This window comes from Varanus komodoensis, unplaced genomic scaffold (assembly GCF_004798865.1).
Source record: "Varanus komodoensis strain SLA01 unplaced genomic scaffold, ASM479886v1 scaffold6_2, whole genome shotgun sequence".
Taxonomy (NCBI): Eukaryota; Metazoa; Chordata; class Lepidosauria; order Squamata; family Varanidae; genus Varanus; species Varanus komodoensis.
Genome location: NW_025336346.1, coordinates 10,517,037 through 10,539,558, shown reverse-complemented (window position 1 = coordinate 10,539,558; position 22,522 = coordinate 10,517,037). Strand labels below are relative to the sequence as shown.

Below are 22,522 nucleotides of genomic sequence, written 5' to 3'. Positions count from 1 at the left end.
CAGGTGCATTAGAAAGTCAGTCAGAAAAACATGACTTCATGGTCATATGAAGCCATTTCCTGCATGTAACACATGAACGTGGCTGCAGAGCTAGTTAGATATATGATTACTTCAGTGAGAGCAAAAACTGCTAGTTCAGAGAAAGGGGAATGTTTCCTCTATCAGTTTGGTTGATGTATTGATAGAAATGAATTGATTTAACTCTAATTTGTAAGATGAGCTTCTAACTTAACATTGTTAGGATAAGTACTGGGCAATGCTTCCTATATCTCATTCTTTTCCTTGTACCCTACTAGTAGGGATGGGTGAGAAATATACTAAATTCACACTGTGTGACCCTAAAGAAACAGGAATGCATCTTGCAACTGACATTTGTATATGTCCAAAGTTTGTGATGTAGTCCTAAAAAGAAACATATTAAAATGTGAACACGTGTCTATTTGCAGAGGGTGTGCACAGGTGCTTTATAAGAAAAGAAAATATATACATTTGCAAAACAGCATACAAAACTGTATCTTTAAAAAAGGTCATCAAAATATGTGCAAATCTTCATCTAGACAAATAAGAAGCTGAAATCTGAGGTGGAATCCAAATGGATCAAAATTAGCCTTGGAAAAATAAAAACTGGAATGAAGTGGAACTTTATGGATTTGCTATCACTTGGGCTGACAGCATCTCATGCACCTTCAACCTGGTTCTTCATCTGCATTCATCCATCTCCTCCTGAATCATTCCTACCCTCTCTGTTCTCAGTAGAATGAGAGCCCTGCTGCACAAGGTGAATGTTTTGCTTTGACTCTCCCCCAGTTGCAAAAAGGGGGACCAAATAAACAAGAAAAAAATATGCATTTGGGTCATCACTCACATAATGTTAAACTAGAAGTTAATCTTACAAATTAACACGGATGACACCTTAAATAAAATGTTAATACTTCAAACAAATCTTAAGGTAGCAGCAAAACTACCCTCTTGTAATTCTCTTCTTGTAAGTACTATTGAATGCAGCAACTGAACAGGCCTCACAAATAAGACACGAATACATTTTCTCTTCACTCTTCATGAAGGATGGTCTGTGCATTCCAGCAAAATGGTACAAACAAGGGGCAGGGAAAGGTTAGAGGCTGAAGCTAAAGCTGAGCCTTAAAGTGAAAGTTAGCATTAGGTTTTGAGATGCAGTTGCCTTGGACAATGTGAAAAATGAAATAAAATATTCCTGGCTAATTGATATATATATATTTTAAAATTCTGCTAATGGTCCTAAAACCGAGCAGAATGTGAAAGGCCTTCAGGATTACTGCTGACAATGACTCATAACGACAACACTGTGATGTAACTGCATAAGGTAACCTTTTTTTTTTGGTAAAACAAACCTGTCATGCAATATTTTCACCAATGATGTGCTTTTGCTTAAAGCAAGGCGGGGTTACAAATAAGTGTCAGGGCAATAAATAAGACAGTCTTATGTCAGGAGCATCAGAAGTCAGTTAACATAAGTATATGTTTGGGCTGAGCTGAAAAGGCTCGTCACCCCCCCCACCCCCCGGGCAAGCATTTTAAGTGCTGAAATTGAGCTGCTGCTTGCACAGAGAAGAAACCAGACAGTCATTAGGAAGTTTAGATATAAACTCAGGAGTGAAGGAACATTTTCTTCAAGCTGGCCAGCAAGCCGGGTTTCAAGCAGCATGAATCCTCTGCTCAGTACCTTGTTATGCTCACTGCTGCTTCTTCTAACCCTCAGAATTCAGGAGCTGATAGAAGCTTGCAGCTGCGCCCCTGCACATCCCCAGCAGCAAATCTGCGATTCTGCTTTAGGTGAGTCATAAACACCTTTTATGCTACTAGAAAGAGAGCTACAGAAACTAGATTAACTGTGGGCATACATTTTTGCACTGCTCAAGGGGTTCATCTCTAACAATGCTCAATCAGAGCTGCAAAAGGAGAGTTTTAAAGATAAAAACGACTTCAGGAGCAAAATGAATTTCAAAAGCATCTGGAAGCCATTGCTCCCATTTATTTGGCTTTGCAGCTTTCTATGCAACTGTTTTTTGGAACTGCTGTGCTCTGTTCTTTTGTGGACTTCCTTTACAATGACAAGTACCTGAGCTGAGATTCTGTATTGCTGCCATTTAATATGCAGAATTATGAGGATATAAGTTATGTAATGTGTGTACCCTTCATAGATTTTTGGCATTACATGTAGTTACACTGCCCTGTAAATATTCTGTTAGGTATAAGAGCAACATTCATTGAACTTTGAAATAATAATCTGTTTTTTTATCATTTAAATCAAGGATTCAGCAGGCTGCTAGCATTCTATTTATTTATGGATGGACATTTATGCAAGGTTTTTTAAGTATATGGCCAACCTTTATATACATATGGCCAACTTTTCTTCTAAGCATTCAGTCTTTATATTAAAAAACTAAAGTTTCACAATTAGAGAACACTGGGATAAGGAAATGTGACATTCTGCAGTCTTTTCATTTATCTGCTCAAACTCTGGCTAGTTAGCTTCCATCCAGAGTGAACAGTAAATGTAGAACATGAGTTTCTAAAATGTCACAAAATTAGCATTTCTATGGGACAGGCAATACCTTCTGCATACTGATTAATTGCTTTCATGTGCTGACAGAAAATCTTTGTAGCCATGACAAACTCTAAACTCTGTTTAAGACCATCAATTAAATTGTTTCTTAATCTGGCTGTGTTAAGCAATGTTTTCATTAAATTACCTACATCAGACATGCCAGTCTAGAATAATGTGAAGTACAGCAAAAAGTAGCCATTAGTATTACTTCAGTTTTACAGCTATTAGATGTGGAAAAGAATCAAAAGAGTACTCAAAATGCGTGTGATGCAGTTCTGTTACATTCTTCTGTACATAATACTTCTCTGAAATGTGAAATATATCAACATAGTTTGTGCTGGAGATCAGTCTGAGGCCAAGGAAGAGGACTATGGCATCTCACAGTGTTTAGAGCAATCAAAAGGACTGATAAAAAGGGACAAAGCAAAGGTTCAGCAGTGCAGACCAAATATAATGCTGTTTAGTTTTTAGTCACACACCAAGTATTCCACATAGCTTCATTACTATAAAGAAGCAATTTGTTTATTTTGAAGAACAGAGTCATAAAGTTAACCTGAATCAGGCTGGCATTTTCATGCTTAGTTCTTGGAAAACAGAAAACAAACAAAGAAAACAACAACAACAACAATAACAACACAATCTTATCAATTGCATAGGGGTGAGATGGTCCACTCTTCAACTTGGACTGTTGATATGCCAAGCAACTGTGGGAAATGAAGACTAATCAATATTTATTTATGATATAGAAAAACTGGGTCATGTGGATTGTAGATGAACAAGTTACACTTGCTATCATATATACTAATAGCAAACTCAACTGGAGAACATCAATAGAACTGAAACTAAAATGGGGCCACTAAGGAACAATAAAAAGTATCAGCATGCTTAGCAATACTCCACAGTTTGCCAAAATACAAATAATCCTTAGAGGAAACATAATGTAAAATGGCACTTCTCTCTCCCAATAGCCCCCATAAGAACTGAGATGCTCAGTGGTCATATGTTGCCTTTGTTGGGATAGTGGTGGAAAGGAATGAGAAAGTGGGGAGGAAGGAAAGGGGATTGATATGAAAAGGAACACTCCATGCTGCAACATTTTGTTGCAGGTCCCACTTACAAATTTACATTTTACATTATCTCCATGAAGGCAATTATAATTTACTGTGTTTTAGATCACATCTTACAGTTGCTGAAGGTAATGACCATTACATATTCAGAACTGTAAACATTTAACACTGTATTTGTGGCAAAGTATCACTCAAACAATGTTACTGATGTATATTTTAGGTGAGCTTCCATAATTTATTTTCAAAAAATTAGCAGCAGCTTCTCAATAGTTGGACCTGAATGGTCCTCCCTCCATTCCAGTTAATGCCAGCCTTCCCCAGTGTGATGCTCTCCAGATGAGTTGGACTGCAACTTCCATCATTACCAGTCAGCATGGCCTTTTGGCATGCTGGGTGTGAAGGTTAAGAGATGCAGTCTGTATACTGCAGGACTGATATACACAGCCTATATTACATTAATGTGGTGTACATTGTTCTCTAGTACACAGAGTTGCCAGTGTTCTTATGCTTTAGCAGCAGCTTGATCTTTGGATATAGACTTCTCTCCATGTTGTGAAAACTACATTTGCTGATTTCTGAAGATTAAGACACTGCAAAGGGCAGACAAACAGACCACCTCTGTTTTCTGGCCTGCTGACAACTTGTGGAGTAAGAACTGATGGTAGATGATACAAAAAATATTGTGAACTGTTATCTCTCTCCCACAACTTTTCTCCCCCACCCCTCTTCTCAGCAGATCAAGAGGAGAGGCTTTTAACTATAGTATTTTATTATGTTAAGCTGGCCAGCTAGGACTGGCTTTGTAATATAAATGGACTAACATTAAGGTCATTGCCAAGAGGCATCAGTCAAGTTAACGAACCCTTTAACCATAGATTTAGTTTTGCCCATACCAGGAGCTGAGTCTAATCATTAATCTCCAGTTCTCTTTTCCACCAAAAGAAGTTAGCTCTCCTTCAGGGAGGTTCATGCTGCTTGTGGGCCAGATAGCAGGAACACTGGACATTATTTAAGTGATACATTTCTTTGACTCGATGTTTGATCACTAGGCAGATAATGCTACATATCTCCCACTCTGATACCTTGCTTTACAGCTTCTCCCCACAGACCAGAGGCAGTCTGGTTTTGACCAGCCAGTTGGCTTAGCTTATAGCTTACTGGCCTTGGAAATTCCGCTAAGCATTTTGACCCTGCTTCTTCTTCCAGTTAAGATTGAGAGTCTGAAGTGTCTACTTTGGAATGCCACCTTTCTTGCTATAAACCGTGCCTCCTATATTAGGTCTACATCATATTTAGTGTAGTAAGTTATAAAGTCAGAAGACTTGGCTTCCTTGCTGCATAAAGGATTACTAACAACCTTCTGCAAACATACAAAGGTGGCAAATGGCATTTTCCTTGATCAAAAAGGGGGGCAGCTTTTGAGATTATGGAACCATGTTGAAAATGTTTTCTTCTCTCATTTATGGACAAACCCACAAACCTCAACATATGAGATGTCAAAGTTTCTATCAGCAATTTTGTTATGACTTCTGAAACTCGGGAACTCATTAAAAATCCACTGACATATTAATCAGCAAACTAGGGTGATCCAATATTTTACCACTGAAAGAATGAAAACTAGCTAATTTGTTTAATTATCACAGTTGACATCTGCAAATTGGCTACTGTTCATCACAGTAATGATGCTTGACTTCAGCTAAAATAAGAGAACTGCATAGAGCTAAACAGAAATTGGAAGAGACATACTGTTACACATGAGAGTGCCTTCATCATTACAATTTTGGTTAACCAGAACTTTAGAGCTCTGTGTTTTCTTCATGACTGCAAGAAAGAAATATCTACAACTAGTCTTTTTAAATACTGTACTGGAGACAAAGCATACTACATTTCCCCCTAGAAACTGGTGAATAAAATGAAGAATACTGTGCCCCATGGATGGGATTTTCTGGTACATTATTGTCTCTGAAAATGCATTATCAGTCAAAAGACTGCAAATAATATGCATATTTCACTTATATAATTACTGCTAAAGAAAGTGGAGAAAAATGGAGACAATCTCCATGGACCATTTCTGCCTGGTCCTATGATTGAATCAGGTGTTCCCTCATTCTTCTGCTGATTAGTTCAACACTGGGGGACAAGGGAAGAGGGCAGTCTCTACAACAGTCTCTTCAGGCTCCAGGAAACCACAAAATAACATGCTAGAATAGCTGGTGCTACAGAAGAAGGGGATGAGTGGGCTGTTTCTCAGAGCAGGAATTATGGCATCACCTGCTAAAGCACCAGAATAATTGATAGAGCTTCTTGCTGTATCTTGGCAAGTGAATGAAATGATTTCCAATTTTACTACTGTTTGTGACAGAACTCCCAGCTAAGCAGGAACAGCCATGGGGAACAGTCTGGGATTATGGGAATTATAGCTTCAAAACACCAAGCTGTCCATCCTTACCATCAAGTATAGAAATATAGATCATCAACCATACAATAGTACAGTTGGAAGGGACCTATAAGGCCACTGAGTCCAACTTCCTGATCACCCCATATAAAACATACCTAACAGGTGGCTGTCCAGCTGCCTCCTGAATGCCTCCAGTATGGGGGAGCCTTAGGTCGCTGGTTCCATTGCTGTATCGCTCTAATAGCCTGCAAGTTTTTGATGTCTAGTCAAAATCTGGCTTCCTGTAACTTAAACCCATTATTCTGTGAGAGTGATGACAATATCGGGCATAGGACTGGTAATTCTTTTCTTACTTCAGTCTTTTCATTTAAATGGTAATACTTCCTTGAAGATTATTAGAACGTCTGATTAAAGTTCAGAAACTAAAGGTTGGGTTTCCACTAGGTTAACATAATTGAATCATAGAACTGGAAGAGATCCTGGAGATCATCTACCCTGTCTGCATAATGCAGGCTTTGCTATGCTGGATGCAGCTAAATAGAATCCCTTGGTAAATGGCCACCCAACCTCAGCTTAATTATCTCCGGACAGCATCTCCCAAGGCTATTCCATTTTTGAACAGCGTTTTTTTGGTTAGAAATCTGAAATCTGCTTCCCTGCAACTTCGCATTGCTTCTAGTCTCGTGCTCTAGAGCATCAGGGAATAAGTCTGCTCCATATTCTGCATGACAGCCTTTCAATTATTTGCCATTGCATCTCCCTTTACTCTTCTCTTCACCAGGCTAAATACACCCTGCTCCTTCAATTGTTTTTTGAAGAACTTAATTTTTAGACTTCTCCTAATCCCACTTGCTTTTCTCTAGATACCTTTCTGCCTGTCGCTTTCTTTCTTAAGTGTCCACACTATCCAATTCAGTACAGACTTATTTTTTCTTTTAATTTTGCAAGAGTCCTTATTAACACATTGATTGCATCTATTTGAATATCTCATGTGAGGTGCACTATTGCTTAAGAAAAAAAAGGGGGGAAGCAGAAGTAGCAGCAACAACACACGGCATTTTCTCAGCTTGGGCGTAAGGTCTTCCCCAATAATCAAGTCTAAGAACATTAGAATTTTAAAACCTGAAAACTGAGATGGCACAGCCTCATAGTCAAAAGAGGCCAATCTGAGAGAAGGGAAAGTGATGCCAAGGGGCAGAGTTAGTGAATGGAAGACAGGCAGGGCAGAAAATATTGAGAAAGGGGGAGCAGTTTCATAGGGGTTTTTTAGGGTTTGGGTTTTCCAGGTTCAGAAGACAGAAAAAGTCATGGTACCACACAGGAATCTTAACTTGCCAAGGTCTGTATTTCGTATAATCAACTAATCAGACTGTAAGAACTTCAGAACGGTCCTGTGGGGCCAGACCAAAAGTCTAAATTCTTTCTGACAGTGACCAGGGACTCCCAAGCAATAGTTCTTGAGAGTCACAGACATCCTGGCAGATACCTTACAGCACGACACCATGGAACTATTAAATGGGATGGTTAACTAAGGAACGGCGTGATTCTACCCTTGCCTCAACAAAAGAAAATCAACTGACACCCAAGCAGTCCTTGCAGATACTAAGAATGACTGTGAGAATGGTCTATGGATAATTGCAAACTCCACTTCAGAATAAAGCTTCTACCGTGATTTAAGCAAAGGGAATATTTGCTCTTTTTCCTTTTAATCATGAAAAGGAAGCACTTCTAAATTTGGGAATGCTTGTCTCTCTACAGTCTTTGAATGCAAGGTCTGAAACTGTAAACTAGAGGAAATATAGATTTTTAACTACATTTGCTTAACTAATGTGCAGGAAATGAACATTCTTTCTCTTTTTGTCTTAACTTAGTATTTTTCCTAGCAAAACAGCAATCTCAATATCTCAGGTTTTTACTTTCTATTTTTATATAGATTAAAGAACCTTCCTATTTACCAGTCTTAGTCTGCAAAGCTTCATCTACATTGCTGACAGAAATAAGGAATGAGACAAAATAATACTCTATCCATATATCTTATTTTCTGAACATGAAGAACGCCATTAGAAATCCAGTAGGATAATTTTGGGAGGGGTTTATGCCTGTATCTTTGCCTTGGTAATATAGTTGTTCCACAGTCTTTGGTACCCTCTTCCCTTTTCCTTCCAATGGCTGATCCATACCCATTTCTCCTACTATTTTCACGGAGACCATGAGTATAGTTTTCCTTTGACCTATTTCACTTGTTAGCAAGAGATGTTCTAGTGAGGGAAAAAATGGCTAAAACCTTGGATGTGAAAGGACTGAATTATGTCTTACTAGCAGACAGCCCCAGAAGCCAGAATTTGACAGGGAGAGATGGGAAAGATCTTCAGCATTACCGTACCTTTGACTTTAAAGGTCTTCCTAGAGAGCAGGAGGAAGAGCTGCCAGGTATGAACCCAGACTGTGAGCAGCTGCACCACTGTGCTCTTTGACAGCAGCTGTACATCGTTCATTCTGGCACTTGTGCTTGCTGGATGTGGGGTGGGAAGTGGCTGCAGCCACATGAAGGATGGCTGCTTTGAGACAGCTTAATGGTTGTGCTCTGACCATGGCAGGCAGCATAGCAGGCAGTTTTTCCTCCTCCTTGAGCCTGCAAATTGCAGCTAGGGCCAAGATCACCCTTAGGCCTCCATTCCTTTCATGTGTTTTGCAGAGTCCAAAAAAGAATCAGGATTTTCAGTCATTTGATGGGCACTGAATGAGAAACCTGGATTACCTGAAAGTATTTCTGGAGGGTAGTCTAGCTTGTAGGTCCACCACTCCTTTTGATCAAGTCTAGTACCTATAATAGAGTTTTTGGGGACAGGGAATTAAGAAGGCACTAAGTACTTTGAAATTGTAGCTGTGCAATATTGTACAATATTATGTGACACTAAAAGACGAAGTAGGGAATATGAACAAAAACAGCTGGGGGTTTTTTGCAATTAAGAATTTTGCTTTAATTTCCTTACAGTGATTCGAGCAAAAATTTCCAGTGAAAAAGTGATTGCATCAAGTGATGATCCTCTTCATACTCACAAAATGATCCGGTATGAAATCAAACAAATAAAGGTACACAAAATCCATTGCCTCTTTTAAGTCCTCAATGCCGGTAAATCTGAGTAACTCAGAGAATTGCATGGACCAAAATACTAATGTGAACATAAATAGAGTTAGACTGCTGTCCTGTATCCACTGAGCTGGAACTAAGACCCATTGAATTTAATGGGAGTAAAATCTAAGACTGCAATTGTATGCATATTTAGACAGAAAAAAAATGCCCTAACACTCCCAGCATTTCCTGGCCGTGCATAGTATTTCACTGTAAAGAACTATGTATAGGATTGTGCTGAAACAGAACTTAAGAGTAAATTACAGAAATTATCAGGTTTGATCCATGTTGAGGAGAATAATTTTGTATTAGAACTTGGAAAGCAAGTAATTACATATATTTCTGTTGGAAACTAGATTCAGTCACCACATTCAGTCATTTATAGCTTTACAGAAAGCTATAAAATATGCCTTACACTGCTTTTTGAATTTTCCTTTCACAAAGTTCAGTCTTCTGAACAAGCTCAAATCCTAGGATGCAAAGTTCAAAGATCAAGAATTATATGTATCAATACACTTACAAACAATATCTAGATCATACCATTTTGGCAGGAACTTGAGGACATCCTGGGATGAGATTTTTCCAATTACTGGGAATATGCAGAACAAACACAGGCAGGTGATTATCTGTTAGAGGTTCATCACCTGTGCCTGTACAGAACCTCACTTCAGGAAGCTGCTATAGCCGAGTATCTTCTTTAGCAGGAACCTCCCACCACTGTCACAGCTAGTGTATCTTTACAGGTTCCCATCCCTTTCTCTCAGTTCCTAGACACCCTTGTTTTGGGCCCCAAACCTAGAGTGAACATGGTAGCAGAAAGGTATAAGTGGTGTTGGAGGCATGCCATGTAACAGTGCTTGAGATGGTACTTGTATTCTTTTGTCTCAGGCATAGGAAAGTTTGTGCTGGGACTGGGTGGTCCACTTAACTTAAGTCTTGGGGAAGTTCTGTTTTCCTGAAAGCCCCTGTTGCAGTTGAGGGGTGCTCCTAGATGCAGCACTGTTCCTGGATTTTCAGCTTGCAATCTTGACCAGACGTACTCTTCATCACAAATATTCCAATACGCCATTATCCAGCCACTTCTTTACCTGGTAACTAGCGCTCCTGCTACTTTAACAGATGTCCTAGTAACCTCCTGTTTGGACTATGTACAGATACAGCTCAAACCACTCATAGTACACTTTGACATGTTTGCAAGGCACTTTGAGGAGAAAGCACTGCTACAAATAATAGTGATACTAAAACATTATGGCTTTAAAAGGTGATTAGACAAAATCATGCAAGATATAGCTCTCAATTGATATTAGTCATAATTGTATCAACAATTAATAGATTAATAATGTTATAAATAAATAATTAAACTTTCCACTATAGCAGGGAGGGACTATGTAATTCCTAGTATCTTATAAGAACCTCATCTTGCTCTATGTCCATAAAGAAGATTCAGTATGATTGTTCTCCTGTGCTCCTTCTCTCTTATCACAAGAGACAGTCACATTTCACATTCTCAACAGATGTTTACTAATGGACAGAGGATTATTCTCCTCTACTCCTCTTAATATGATCATTAAGCAGAGATTCCCAGGTGGAAGCTGTGGCTTAGAGTGCCTTTTATTGGCCTTAGCAGCTGGAAGACAGATCTGGCCACTGCCATTCAGGCTTGAGTGATTTCCAGATTAGTAGCTATAATGTGCTTCACATGGGTCTGGCTTTGAAGTTTTTTTGAAACTTCAGCTACTGCAGAATGCAGAAGTTCATCTGTTAACAGATAATATTGGTGGATTGAGATTTACATCATCAACTTGTTGTAAAGATACATCAACTGTTTTGAAGCACCTCTCTTTGTAGGATTCCCTCTTTTAAGAAACCACTCAGGTGCATGTCATTTTTAAGTGGTTAATGACTTTGGCTATTTCAGAAGTTCCCAGACAGCAGTTGAATGTTTTATGCAGATTACTCATGTTTTATCTATTTCCATAATGAAATGAAAAGAACTGTAGATTTTAATTGTTTTGTATATGGAATTTATATAAGCTACTTTGTGGGTCTTGCTGCTAGACAGTATATTGGCAGAGGAATCTCATGGTCCCTGGAATGGTGTCTCGGGGACTAGGATGGTTTAGATTCCCCTGTAAGATACATTACTGAGGGAAAGGAAGAGACATGGATCTGCTAGATACGTAAGGCTCTCTGTTGCTCATCCTGCTCACAGCAAGGTATGCCCAGTAGATAGGCTATCAGCTAGAAATGGGTTTTAAGGTTTCGAAGGTGATTAAAATACCTCTATTGTTCCTCCCATCCTGCTTAGCTCTTGTCAGCAGAGCTCTGGATGGTCATAGGGGTCAATATCCATCTAAAGAACATCACTCTGTTAGGGCTACTCTCTAATAATGAACAATTAAGATACATAATTAATACATTAACATTCTGAAAACAATTCCAGAATCTGTTTGTTACACTGTAATTCTGTAATCAATAACTGAGGAGTAAGCTGCTTTGAAATCAGTGAAACTTACTTTTGAGGAGCCATGTGCTATGCACTAGTGGGCACTGTTTTAGTTCAATATTTCAAGCAAGAAACCAAAAGGTGATTTCAGTATCGCTTTTTCCATTACACTGTGTAAGTCTATATCCATTTATTTGAATAGGACATGCATACAGAGGAGGTGAAGTTTGTGAAGGAAGGCTATTAGAAAATACTTTTTTAAAGCACAAGAAAAAATGGAAAATTATCACGCAAGAAGGCTACCAATCAAATCTCAGTTCAGTTTAAAATATTTCAATCAGAATTTTTTGAATGTGTTGGAGATCTGAAATCTTTGGATACAGCCAATTTGGACACAGGCCATACTTATTCAAAACTCCTTTTAAGTTTATGATACAATAGAACATTTTATCATTTCCATAAATGTATTCATATAAGTAAAAAATGTAAAATATAATTGGTTCAACTCAGACAACCTCTGTGTGGAAGTCCACTATGAGAATGTTCTCGAGGAAGGGCAGGATGTGATTTTTACCAATTCCTCTTTTGTTCTGCAGCCCTCTGTCCCATCCCAAAAGCTGTTCCTGAAGGTTGAGGTACTCTTCAGTAGAGCAGTGGGATATGGCATTGGAGGATGAAAAGGGAAGGGAAATCAAAGAAAATAACCATTCCCTGCTTTCCTCCAGCCCATGAGGAATTTTGGGCACTTCCATGACTGGAAGGAACCACTGCATTCACAAGTGGGCATTTTACAACCCACTGTAACTTCGTTTATTTGATTACATAAAATAAAACTGTAAAAGGATGTATTTTTCTCATTCCAATATTAAGTGAATAAAGACAAATTCAAAACACTATGGTTCTTCTTTGAAAGTCTCAGATACTTTAACAGCCTTTATATCTTTTAAGCATTTTTATATAACTAGACAGACGTATTTGTAACAAATGTTTTGATATTGCATTATGTTGGTTTTGGTCTCTTTGGGCAAAATCTCTCCGTTATACTGACATCCTGATCTGTGGGTGATGTGTGTATTGCTAGGCTTTCAAATGAAACATGGACTCACACAGAGAGGAAGCGTATGTCTTACACAGCTGAAGCCACACTGAATCATTTAAACAGCAAGCTCCTGCTACTCTTGCTTGAAGCCAAGCTCAATACACATATAATTAACACGTATGACATAATGAGTAAAGCAAGTTTGAAGGAGGGGAATTACTTTGTTTACTATTTTGCTTCATTTGAAAATATGTGTGCTGAAAGTTAGTTGTAGGTGGACCAACAGAAAGTCCAACAAGTGGGTCCTATGTCAAATCAAGCGAGAGCCTTCCCTTGAAGGAAAAATGACAAAACTGAGGCTGTCATACTTTGGATGCATCCTGAGAAATCAAGACACACTGGAGAAGGCAATCATATTAGGGACTGTCAAAGGCAGAAGCTGAAAGAGAAGACCAAATATGAGATGGACTGAATCTATAAAGCAGGAGTCCTCAAACTTTTTCAGCAGGGGGCCAGCTGAAAGGTGCCGGTGCTAGCCATGGGCTGGAAAGTTGGTGCTGGTGGTGCACGCGGGCCAGTGAGGGGGCAGTGCGAGCGTGCACTGAGGTGGGGGTGGGACACGTGGCAAGGCGAGGCACGGGCAGGCAGGTGCGCGCAGTGAGGGGAGGTGAGGCAGGCGCACAAGGTAGCGGCTTGCTCGCTTGGAGATCGTTTACTCCAAGCGAGCAAACCACTGTCTCCCTGTGCGCGGGGTGAAGTGGGTGGCAGCAGGTGCGCCGGGTTCAAATGGGCATGACGGGCCAAATAAATGGGCATGGTGGGCCGTATCCGGCCCCCGGGCCTTAGTTTGAGGACCCATGCCATAAAGGAAGCCACAGGCTTGAATTTAGAAGAGCTGAATGGACTTGCCATGGACAGGCCATTTTGGAGGTTTTTCATTCATAGGGTTGCTGTAAGTCTAACCCTAAACCAGCACCACCACAACAAACTAAGTGAACTATAGTAAGAACTTACTGGGACTTACTTCTGAGTCACTGTGGTGTTAATTACATATCCTACTTAACTCTTGGATGTCAGCCAAATCTGCAACAGACTCAAGTGATTTCAACTTTCCAAGAATCCAATCTAGAGATTCTACAATGAACTAACTTATTTCTGGCTCACACAAATTTTGATTCTACAGACTTATTTTATGTTTAGTTTTGTCGCAGAAAATAAGTAAAATAAAAGGACACCTACCCAAAATGTTGGTAGATGAATGGAATGCATTCATGCATCCATCTACCTTTTCCTGTAGATGAATGCATGAAAGCACATATTTTGGGGGGATTTCTGCATCTGCAGTAGTGTGAATTTGCACCATTCCAAATTAGTGCAAGTGCACTTGCACAAAATCCACAATCAGTGAGCAGACGATGAAGTGAAAAGTTTCTCATAACCTGTGAAACAGAAGCAGAATGTATTCTGGAATGCCTGTACATCCCTACTTGTTGCCTTGCTATTTTCAGTTTTTAAATGAGGTATAATGATGTGACAGTCCTGTATGTCACAAACATCTAGAAGTGGAGACATCTAGACGTGGTGACATTGTGAACTGTAATAAAATATAAACGACTAAATCATTCAGACATGACTATTTTCATGTTGTAAATTTTACCTACGTTATGGCATGACAGCAGCCATAATTTAGTATCCTTCGCTATATAATTTATGAAAGCTTTCAGTATAGTATGTTAACAGAATACTAGATGCAGATTTTCCAGAGATACTACAAATGAGGACTTTTGGATCTGAAAGCTGCTTCCAGTCTTCAATACCAAGCATGATGCAATCATGACAGCTCATTTAGGGTACGAGTTTAGTCATGTTATGGCAACTTAGGGTAGGCATTTAGAACACTCCCTCGCTTCCATGCTTTTCTTTCAAACCTAACTATAATATGCATGAGTTCTTTACAGCATTCCATAATTCATGAAACCAGCAATATTTGAGCAACACTCTAAACCACACGTACTCTATGGAATCACAAATGGGACTCACGATGGATGCATAAATATGCTTACTTTGCATATACATATAAAAGTGATAAATTCAAACCAACAAGCAGCTGCAGTTTCTAGAAAGAGTGAACACAAACATTTTTATGTGGGTTTCAAACAAAGGGAGACTAAAATAATTTCCACACACAATATATGAATGTCAGTGTACCTATGATGTCACTTTACCAAACATACTAAAAAGTTGGACTTTAAAGCCAGCCTTAAAGAACTGGCATATAAGACATCAGTGCAGCATGTTCATAGTCTGCTGGATCTAACAACGAAATGGTAACTTTTGCCCAAAATGGCACTTCCAAATTGCTTTGGTTAGCCTCCTGAGAGCTAGCCTTATAGCTCCGATCTCAGGCCACCTAGCAGACAGAGATTATTTCACTGTGCTGTGCCATACCTCTGTTAGAGAGGTAGGATGTGCAGAGATTCTGAAGTTACGGAAAAGCCTTGAAATTTAGAGGATGGGGCAAGTTGAAATATATGCAGTGCTTCCTTTCTTTTCGAACCTAAACTTATCATAATGCTGTCATATAAAATTGTTATAATGCTTTATAATGTATTTAGCTCATAAATTTGTATATTTGGCATATTAGTGCAATTCAGAGAGCAAACTGATTCTGGTTTAGTTAATTAGATGAAGCTTATCTTGCTTCTGGGGGTCTTGGTTAAAGGTCAGTTCTCATCAATGTTGTCAGATTTTTCATGTAAGTCATTGTACCTTCAACAGATACTTTGCCATTTCCACTTCATCCCCTTCTGACCTTTTTATCCTCCAGCAAGGCATGGCAATAAGCTTCATGTATCCCATTTTGTAGCAGGATGCCTCTTTCACAGCTATTTGAGGGGAGTGGTGCAAAGGTCAACCACAAGGAAGGGACCAGGTCAGTAAAAGCTGATGCAAGATGCTTGCTTCAGGAATACTCAAAATAAATCAGAGGCTGTCAGAAGGCAAGCAGCAAACCACAAACCATGAATGGGTTTCTCTGGGTATGCCCCTAATGAAGCTGGCAGCACAAATGTATCTTGGATGTGATTGTTATATAGGTCTATACATTATAGAACTATCAGTCTCTAATGGTGCAGATTCTCTTACACAAAAATCTTCATACTGCAAAATTTGCAAGAATAAAATTTTGTTTTAACCAATTTCTGCTTGTTCACATGAGAAAATATGATCCATTTTTTCTGCTAGGAAAATTGCAAAAGGGGGGGAGACTTCCATTCCATTTTTTTCTCATTCCCCCCTGCCCCCACCCTCCAGCCATTTTCCTGTCATGACTCTCAACCCCTGGCCTTTTCACAACAGAGGAGAAACCTCTGCTAAAGACATGAATCAGACTTGTTCTACCAGGGGAAGGACAGTCAGTTACATATTCAGGCATTCTTTGGCTGAAAACATGGTCCGCCCATTACCCCTTGAGTAAAAGGAGGGACCATCAGCAGAATCACCATCTATTCAGATTCACAGAAATCCAAGAAACTGAATCAGGCAACAGCCATTTAAGAATTAATCCATCTCTTCCAGTGGTGGAGCAGTTAACTACACAACAGATTGTAATTGCCTACACAAGGGTTCAGTGGTCTCTGCCCTGATGCTGAAACAGTATCCTCCTTTGTTTCTAGAAGGAGAAGGCTTCAGCTGACAAAGCCGAGCTTTCTGTGGTCCTGGTATGCCCTTCATACAAGAGTGCATCTGCCTTTACCTTGCCTGCCTAAAGCACTTATCTAATACAACCCTGCCTGCTTTGGCCTGATTGTTTCCTTAGACTGGATTTCCCTGCTCAGATCTGACTCTGTCAGATTACATTAACTTTCCCTGTGAGATCCATAGAATCACACAATCGGAAGGGGCCTAGCAGGCCATCAAGTCCAACTGCCTGCTCAGTGCAGGACTAAAGTCACTCTTCCAGGCAGGACTAAAGTCACCCTCCCTTTCAACCAGGTCTGACTCTACTTAGCTTCCAGGATTACACAGGATTAGGCACTTGAGGCTATAACCACAGAATTGGGTACAACCCAACCATCATCTGCATATAGACCAAGAGATACAAACTATCACCCACCAATGGCAGAAAATCGAGCAACTGAATAACTTAATTTCTATTTCAGCAATGTACTGCTATATTAAACATAGAGGAAAATATTATAATTTTTGTATCTCATAAACAGTTTTAGATACAACACATTTCCTTGCTTTTTTCTTCTAAAATAGATGTTTAAAGGATTTGAAAAGTTGAAAGATGTGCAATATGTCTTCACACCTTTTGATTCATCTCTCTGCGGGGTAAAATTAGAAGCTAACAACAAGAAGCAGTATCTCCTTACAGGTACAGTACATAGAGCCAAAGTAGTACATAGTACCATGCAGTGGGCCTCTGCAACCAAGAGCTGATCATTCTGTTTAAGCATACTTTCAATACTAGGCAATTTAAAGACATGTTCTAGCTGTGCTGCACTGCACTGCACTGCATAGATGTGTTCAATGATAAAATCAATAATTTCTCTTACAACTGTGCCCTCTGGCATTTTAGTTAATATTTTGCAGTTAATATTTTAAAAATCATGTTTTAGTAAATAATAATTCCCTTACTTTAGGGAATAATATAATTTCCTTCTAATAGCACTTTTTGCTGATTGAATTCCTACTGGTCTGACAAGGATATGGACTCATCCCAAAATAAAGTAGCAATTTCCTGGGGATTCCTTAGGTATGCAGACATATATGAGTTTCTTAATTAAAATAAAAAGCAAATAACCCTCCCAGCCGCCACCCTTGGGAAAAAAACAAACAGACTCAGCACAAGAATTGATCGTGTACAGTTGACTTTGAGATCCACAAAAAGTCGAGTGCCAGTTTGAAAAGAAAAACGGGGGGAAAGAGGAGACAGAACTGCTTGTACCCTAAGAAAAGATAGTAAACTAGAGGAGGATGTCACTGGCTCCATTAAATACCTGGTAATCTGGGATTACACTGCAGTATTTTATTGCAGAATCCAGTTGTTTATGTCAGCATATTCTTAAAATGTAATCTAGAACCTACTGAAGTAAACAAGTGACATCTTCAATAATTTATTGGATGCAGATAGCATGTCTAATGTTAAGAACACATTTGTTTTGATATTTTCCCTAATACAGGGCAAATTTTAGATGATGGCAAAGTTCTTATCCATTTATGCAATTACATTGAGCCGTGGGATGACCTGACCTTCTCCCAAAAGAAAAATCTAAATCAAAGATATCAAATGGGCTGTGGTTGTAAAGTAAGTATATATAATCTACCGATATGCTACTGCTGTTTCAATCTGGTTCCAAAAGAAGGTAAATGGAAATGACAATCTCTTTAATTTAAGGCCTAAACTTTTATTAGCTAGAATGTGTACACTTTGCCTATTTTGTTTCACTGAAATTCACAAGGGCTGCAGATGCTTCCCAATAATGTTTGCTGTGCCTATTTAGTGGTGTGGAATCTATCTCTTCATGTGCTCTGGTTACACTCAATACTGCTGAAGTACTACAAATTTGCACAATCTGTCTAACTGATGACATGAAGATTAGGAGGTGTTATGTATACTTACTTCTTATTACCTCTGTAAATGCATGACTAATATGTTATGACCACAGACTGGGGACTCGTTGCCTACATTCACATGACAGGCAACCCTGCATTGTTACCACAACTTACATGGTACTTTTTACTGGGGTCTGTCTGACAGACAATCAAGTGGTTTCTATGTTAGCATGATTTCTCTCCTGCTGCTGTTGGCATGTATTACATCAGCCACTGCACATGAAATTCAATCCCCAGGTGCACTGCTCCATGCCCATGTCATTTGCCTGTTTCTAACAGGTCTACACATAGAAACTAGATGACTAACTAACTTCTGCAGTTGCCAGGCTTTCCGAGGAACTCTGTGGTAGTTGTCTACCAAGACCATAGAAATCATGATCCTGGGTTCAAATAACACAACAAATACAGAGAAACCTTAGAACAAATTTGTTTCTTATCATGGTTTGTAAAGAGCAAATTCACCATGGTGAAATATTACAACTGAGTTCAAAACATACAACAGACTAATATTGGTAAAAACAACATGGCTTGTGTTGGAAACCAAGGTTCCTCTTCCAATCATTCAAAAGTCACAGACCATTTTCCTTACAAAGTGTTCTTTACTGACCCAAAATCACAAATCTGGTCTTCATCTTTAGGAACTCTACTGGGTTCCATCCCTTCTGGAGGGGCTTTCTGAAAGTGATCATATCTCCTCACTGTGCACCTATCTTCTATTTGGGCCCTCCTCTGCTGATGCTGTGTCATGGGGTCAAGAGCTGGGGCTGCTCTTGTGTCTGAGAAAATCCCATGTTCAGGGTCCCCTCCGGCCAACTGCATATCTTGATTATTCCCAGGAACTGCCTGACCACCTGGGGAGAGTGGCCATGAGATGAGCAACTCCACTTCTCTTTTCAGTGTTTCAGTATGGCCCATACTCCTCAACTCTATCCTGTTCAGCCTCACATCCTGATCTGATGAATTCCAGCCGGCAGTCCTTGAGAAGGAGCACGTAAAGCAGCCATCCTTCTCACTCCCAACAGCTCGTATTGTCTGAACCCACCCACTCTAATAACCGGATCTACTGGCTCATGTACCCATTAGTTACTTCTGTTGATGATGAAAGATCCAGAAAATTAGTTTCTGGATCAACCTTCTATAATTAGCTGATTATCAGAAATCTGAATGTAGCCCACAATCTCCCACCCCTTAATGGCAACAAACCTACTATATTCATAGAACACAGTATCTCTTGTCATTCTCTCTCTCTCTCTCTCTCTCTCACACACACACACATATATTTACACATCCCTCTGAACATGATGTTATGCAACAGTATGAATCTTATCCTTGATTTTCCATAACACATGTTCATTCATAAGTATTTTCCAGTCACAAAATTAATCATGAAAAGGGATATGAGAAGTCTTTAAGTGGGGATATTGATATGAATTTATCTTTGTTCACATTAAAAATTACATGCATTACGGCAAAGGGTCTAATTATATGTATTAGGACTGCTTCCTGTCATTCATGATGTAGATGTTCAGGCAATCTATTAACTGTCCCTGAGATCTATAAAGGCAATATTGGTACAAACAACTTGCTGAAGGTCATGGGAACATTTAAAAGCTGGTAAAAGCGCACAGGAAATTGTGGTGAAATATGTTTATATCATCTTATGATTCTATGGTGAAGGAATCAATGCTGCATTTTATAACAGAATGAGGAGCTGAAAGGGTTGGTCCAAGGTCTATAAAGGCAACTGAAACTTTTCCATAAATTATACATGAATTAAATGTAGGATTTCAGAAAGCTAGTACTTTTACAGGTTTGGATAAATGGAATTTTATGCATTGACAAAGTATGTTCTCAAAGAAAAAGAGTAGAGGATTAATGTAATTTTCTGCATTTAGATTTCTACCTGCTACATGGTGCCCTGTTCCATCACTACACCAAATGAATGCCTGTGGACAGACTGGCTGATAGAGAGGAAGCTGTACGGGCATCAAGCAAAGCATTATGCCTGTATCAAGCGCAGTGACGGAACATGCAGTTGGTATCGTGGTGGCCCTCCTCCAGAGAAAGAGTTTGTTGACATCAGTGAACCATGAATGATGTAATTTCTTTCAATGCCCCAGGGGTTAAGTCCACCTAACTCTGTGGCTCACTGCTGCTTTGAACTTCCAACAACTGTCTCTTGCTTAGAAACAAAAGCAAATTGTGCTGTGCAAATACAGAGTTTGTAGAATTGGCATTCAGACAAGAAGATAAATGAGTCTCCTGGAGGTAGCTGCTCTCTAAAGTTCTTTTCACAGAGGAGTGATATGTGGGAACACTTTTTTATTTTCTAAGAATAATAATTTTTAAATCAAATTGAATGTACCCATACAAAACAAGACGATTCAGCAAAATTTGGACCTTTCTTCATGTTAATAAGTTGAACAAAACCTTGTTTTAATCCAAAATGGTATTTCTAAATCAGGAGGTGGGAAAAATGTTTTCTATAAGCAGTGTTTTGGAGTAGAGTCCTGAAACAAAACAGCTTGGATTCTGTATATGTAAGATATATAACAGTCTGATGTAAAAAGTCTCAGAAATTAATTTCCCTATTTCCAATGATGTGTGTTAAATGTGATATGTATTCCATTTAAAATATTTTTACTTCATTTTTCTTTATGCTACTTACTATGTCTCATGTAGTACTATTAATGTTCTGAAGAATTTGTTCATAACACACCTTTGATGATCTAAAGCAGATCTAATGTAGTAATCCAATGGATTGGAATATGCCATAAAGCAGAAACTAAGGTTGATTGTGCTGTTTGTAACTTTTATGACAGTGCACCACCCAAGGGGAAATATTTGTGTAATAGAAAATATGGTTGATTGTTCTGTTATATAATTATTCTAACATTGCACCACCAAAAGAGATAGCACGGCATGCTATTATTGGGCCAAGGAACTCAAGGCTTAATACCCTGGTAACTATGTATTTCCATGAACAAGGAAACTGAAAGGAGAAAAGCACAAAAAACAGAAATGTTTGTCTCCTCTCCTCACCACTTCTCAGAATGTCCCCTAAGCCGGTTCTCAAAGTTTGCTAAAGAATACTCTTTTTAATAATATATCCCCCAAATATCAATCTGATCATTAAAACCTCATTTTATATACTAAAATGCATTGAAATGATTCTCATCATTTCAATAAAATAGGCAATATTTTATCTTTTAAGGGTTGGGCAAGCACATCAGTATTTCTACTCTTAAGCAATAATTTGAATGAGAAACAGCATGTTAAAAGTTTCAAAACTTGCCACTGAGATTTTTAAAATGATAATGGTACAGGGAAAGATTGGGTTACAAACCTAAATGGAATTAATGCGCCACCTGAACATGAACATGAAGAAATCAATTAATCCAACCTTTTGAGACATATGTGATTCACAAAACTTTCTGCACTGCTTGCATTTCCTAAACTTCCTATGTGCGGTCATAGACAGGTAACACCTGACACACCTGGATGGCTAGAGAACTACTGCTAAGTACTGCTGTATTTCTGGTTGGAACATTCTGGAAGTTCTTTGCCTGCTGCCTATACGGACAAATGTACAGAGGAACACTTGTGTAGTTTGTTACAAATGCACTCTTGAAGCAATATGCATTAACAGCATTCCAAATATGCTATCATCACACTAGAGATAGGCAAATACCTTTCTGTTCACAGTGTAACGCATGTGCATTTGTGATTAATTCCTTGAAAAGTGAATACTCGGAAAAAACTTGAAGGTTTTTGTTTTTGATAATGTCAAAAACATTATCCTTGTTCTGCCTCCTTTGCATGCAAGCCCTTAGTTTTGTAAAGAAGGTAACGAGTGAGCTAGCTCTGCAACTTGAAATAACATTTCTGAGCTCAGGTTATAAAGCTGGCTAGTGGTGAGTTGGTTTCCTTCCTTCCATGCTTTCCATCACTGCACTCATTTTTGAGTACTGGGTTTTTCATGTTGTTTTTCTTTTTCTTATGATGTGTGGATGAAGGGAGGGGGGGTACCAGCACTTGAAATTCATTGCGAGTAGCATCTCAGATACAGATATGAATCACTTCAAAATTAAATGAGATATTTGTTCTTTACAAAAGGGCTTTCTGCAAATCTCCCACTCCCCCACTGTAACATAAATAATGAAACTAGCTACCTTAGTATTTTAACATCAACATACAATGTTTGCTTCTAGATGTGGAATAGCTTATCTATTA

General features: G+C 38.9%; 2 protein-coding genes across 2 annotated transcripts in view; one reads left to right on the top strand and one right to left on the bottom strand.

Annotated features, from left to right (window-relative positions):
- SYN2 (synapsin II) overlaps positions 1 to 22,522 on the bottom strand; it is a 198,988-nt gene that overhangs the window by 63,601 nt on the left and 112,865 nt on the right. The window lies entirely within an intron of this gene.
- TIMP4 (TIMP metallopeptidase inhibitor 4) lies at positions 1,668 to 21,681 on the top strand. Its single transcript, XM_044451366.1, has 5 exons — positions 1,668 to 1,812; positions 9,048 to 9,145; positions 16,934 to 17,048; positions 17,857 to 17,981; positions 20,185 to 21,681. Exons 1-5 carry the CDS (start codon positions 1,683 to 1,685, stop codon positions 20,380 to 20,382), a joined length of 666 nt encoding a protein of 221 aa, XP_044307301.1. The 5' UTR covers positions 1,668 to 1,682; the 3' UTR covers positions 20,383 to 21,681.

Coding starts and splice junctions, on each gene's coding strand:
- TIMP4 (XM_044451366.1), top strand. CDS start 1,683: ATGAATCCTCTGCTCAGTACCTTGTTATGCTCACTGCTGCTTCTTCTA. Junction 17,049..17,856: donor GAAGCAGTATCTCCTTACAG/GTACAGTACATA, acceptor TCCCTAATACAG/GGCAAATTTTAGATGATGGC. Junction 17,982..20,184: donor AAATGGGCTGTGGTTGTAAA/GTAAGTATATAT, acceptor TTCTGCATTTAG/ATTTCTACCTGCTACATGGT.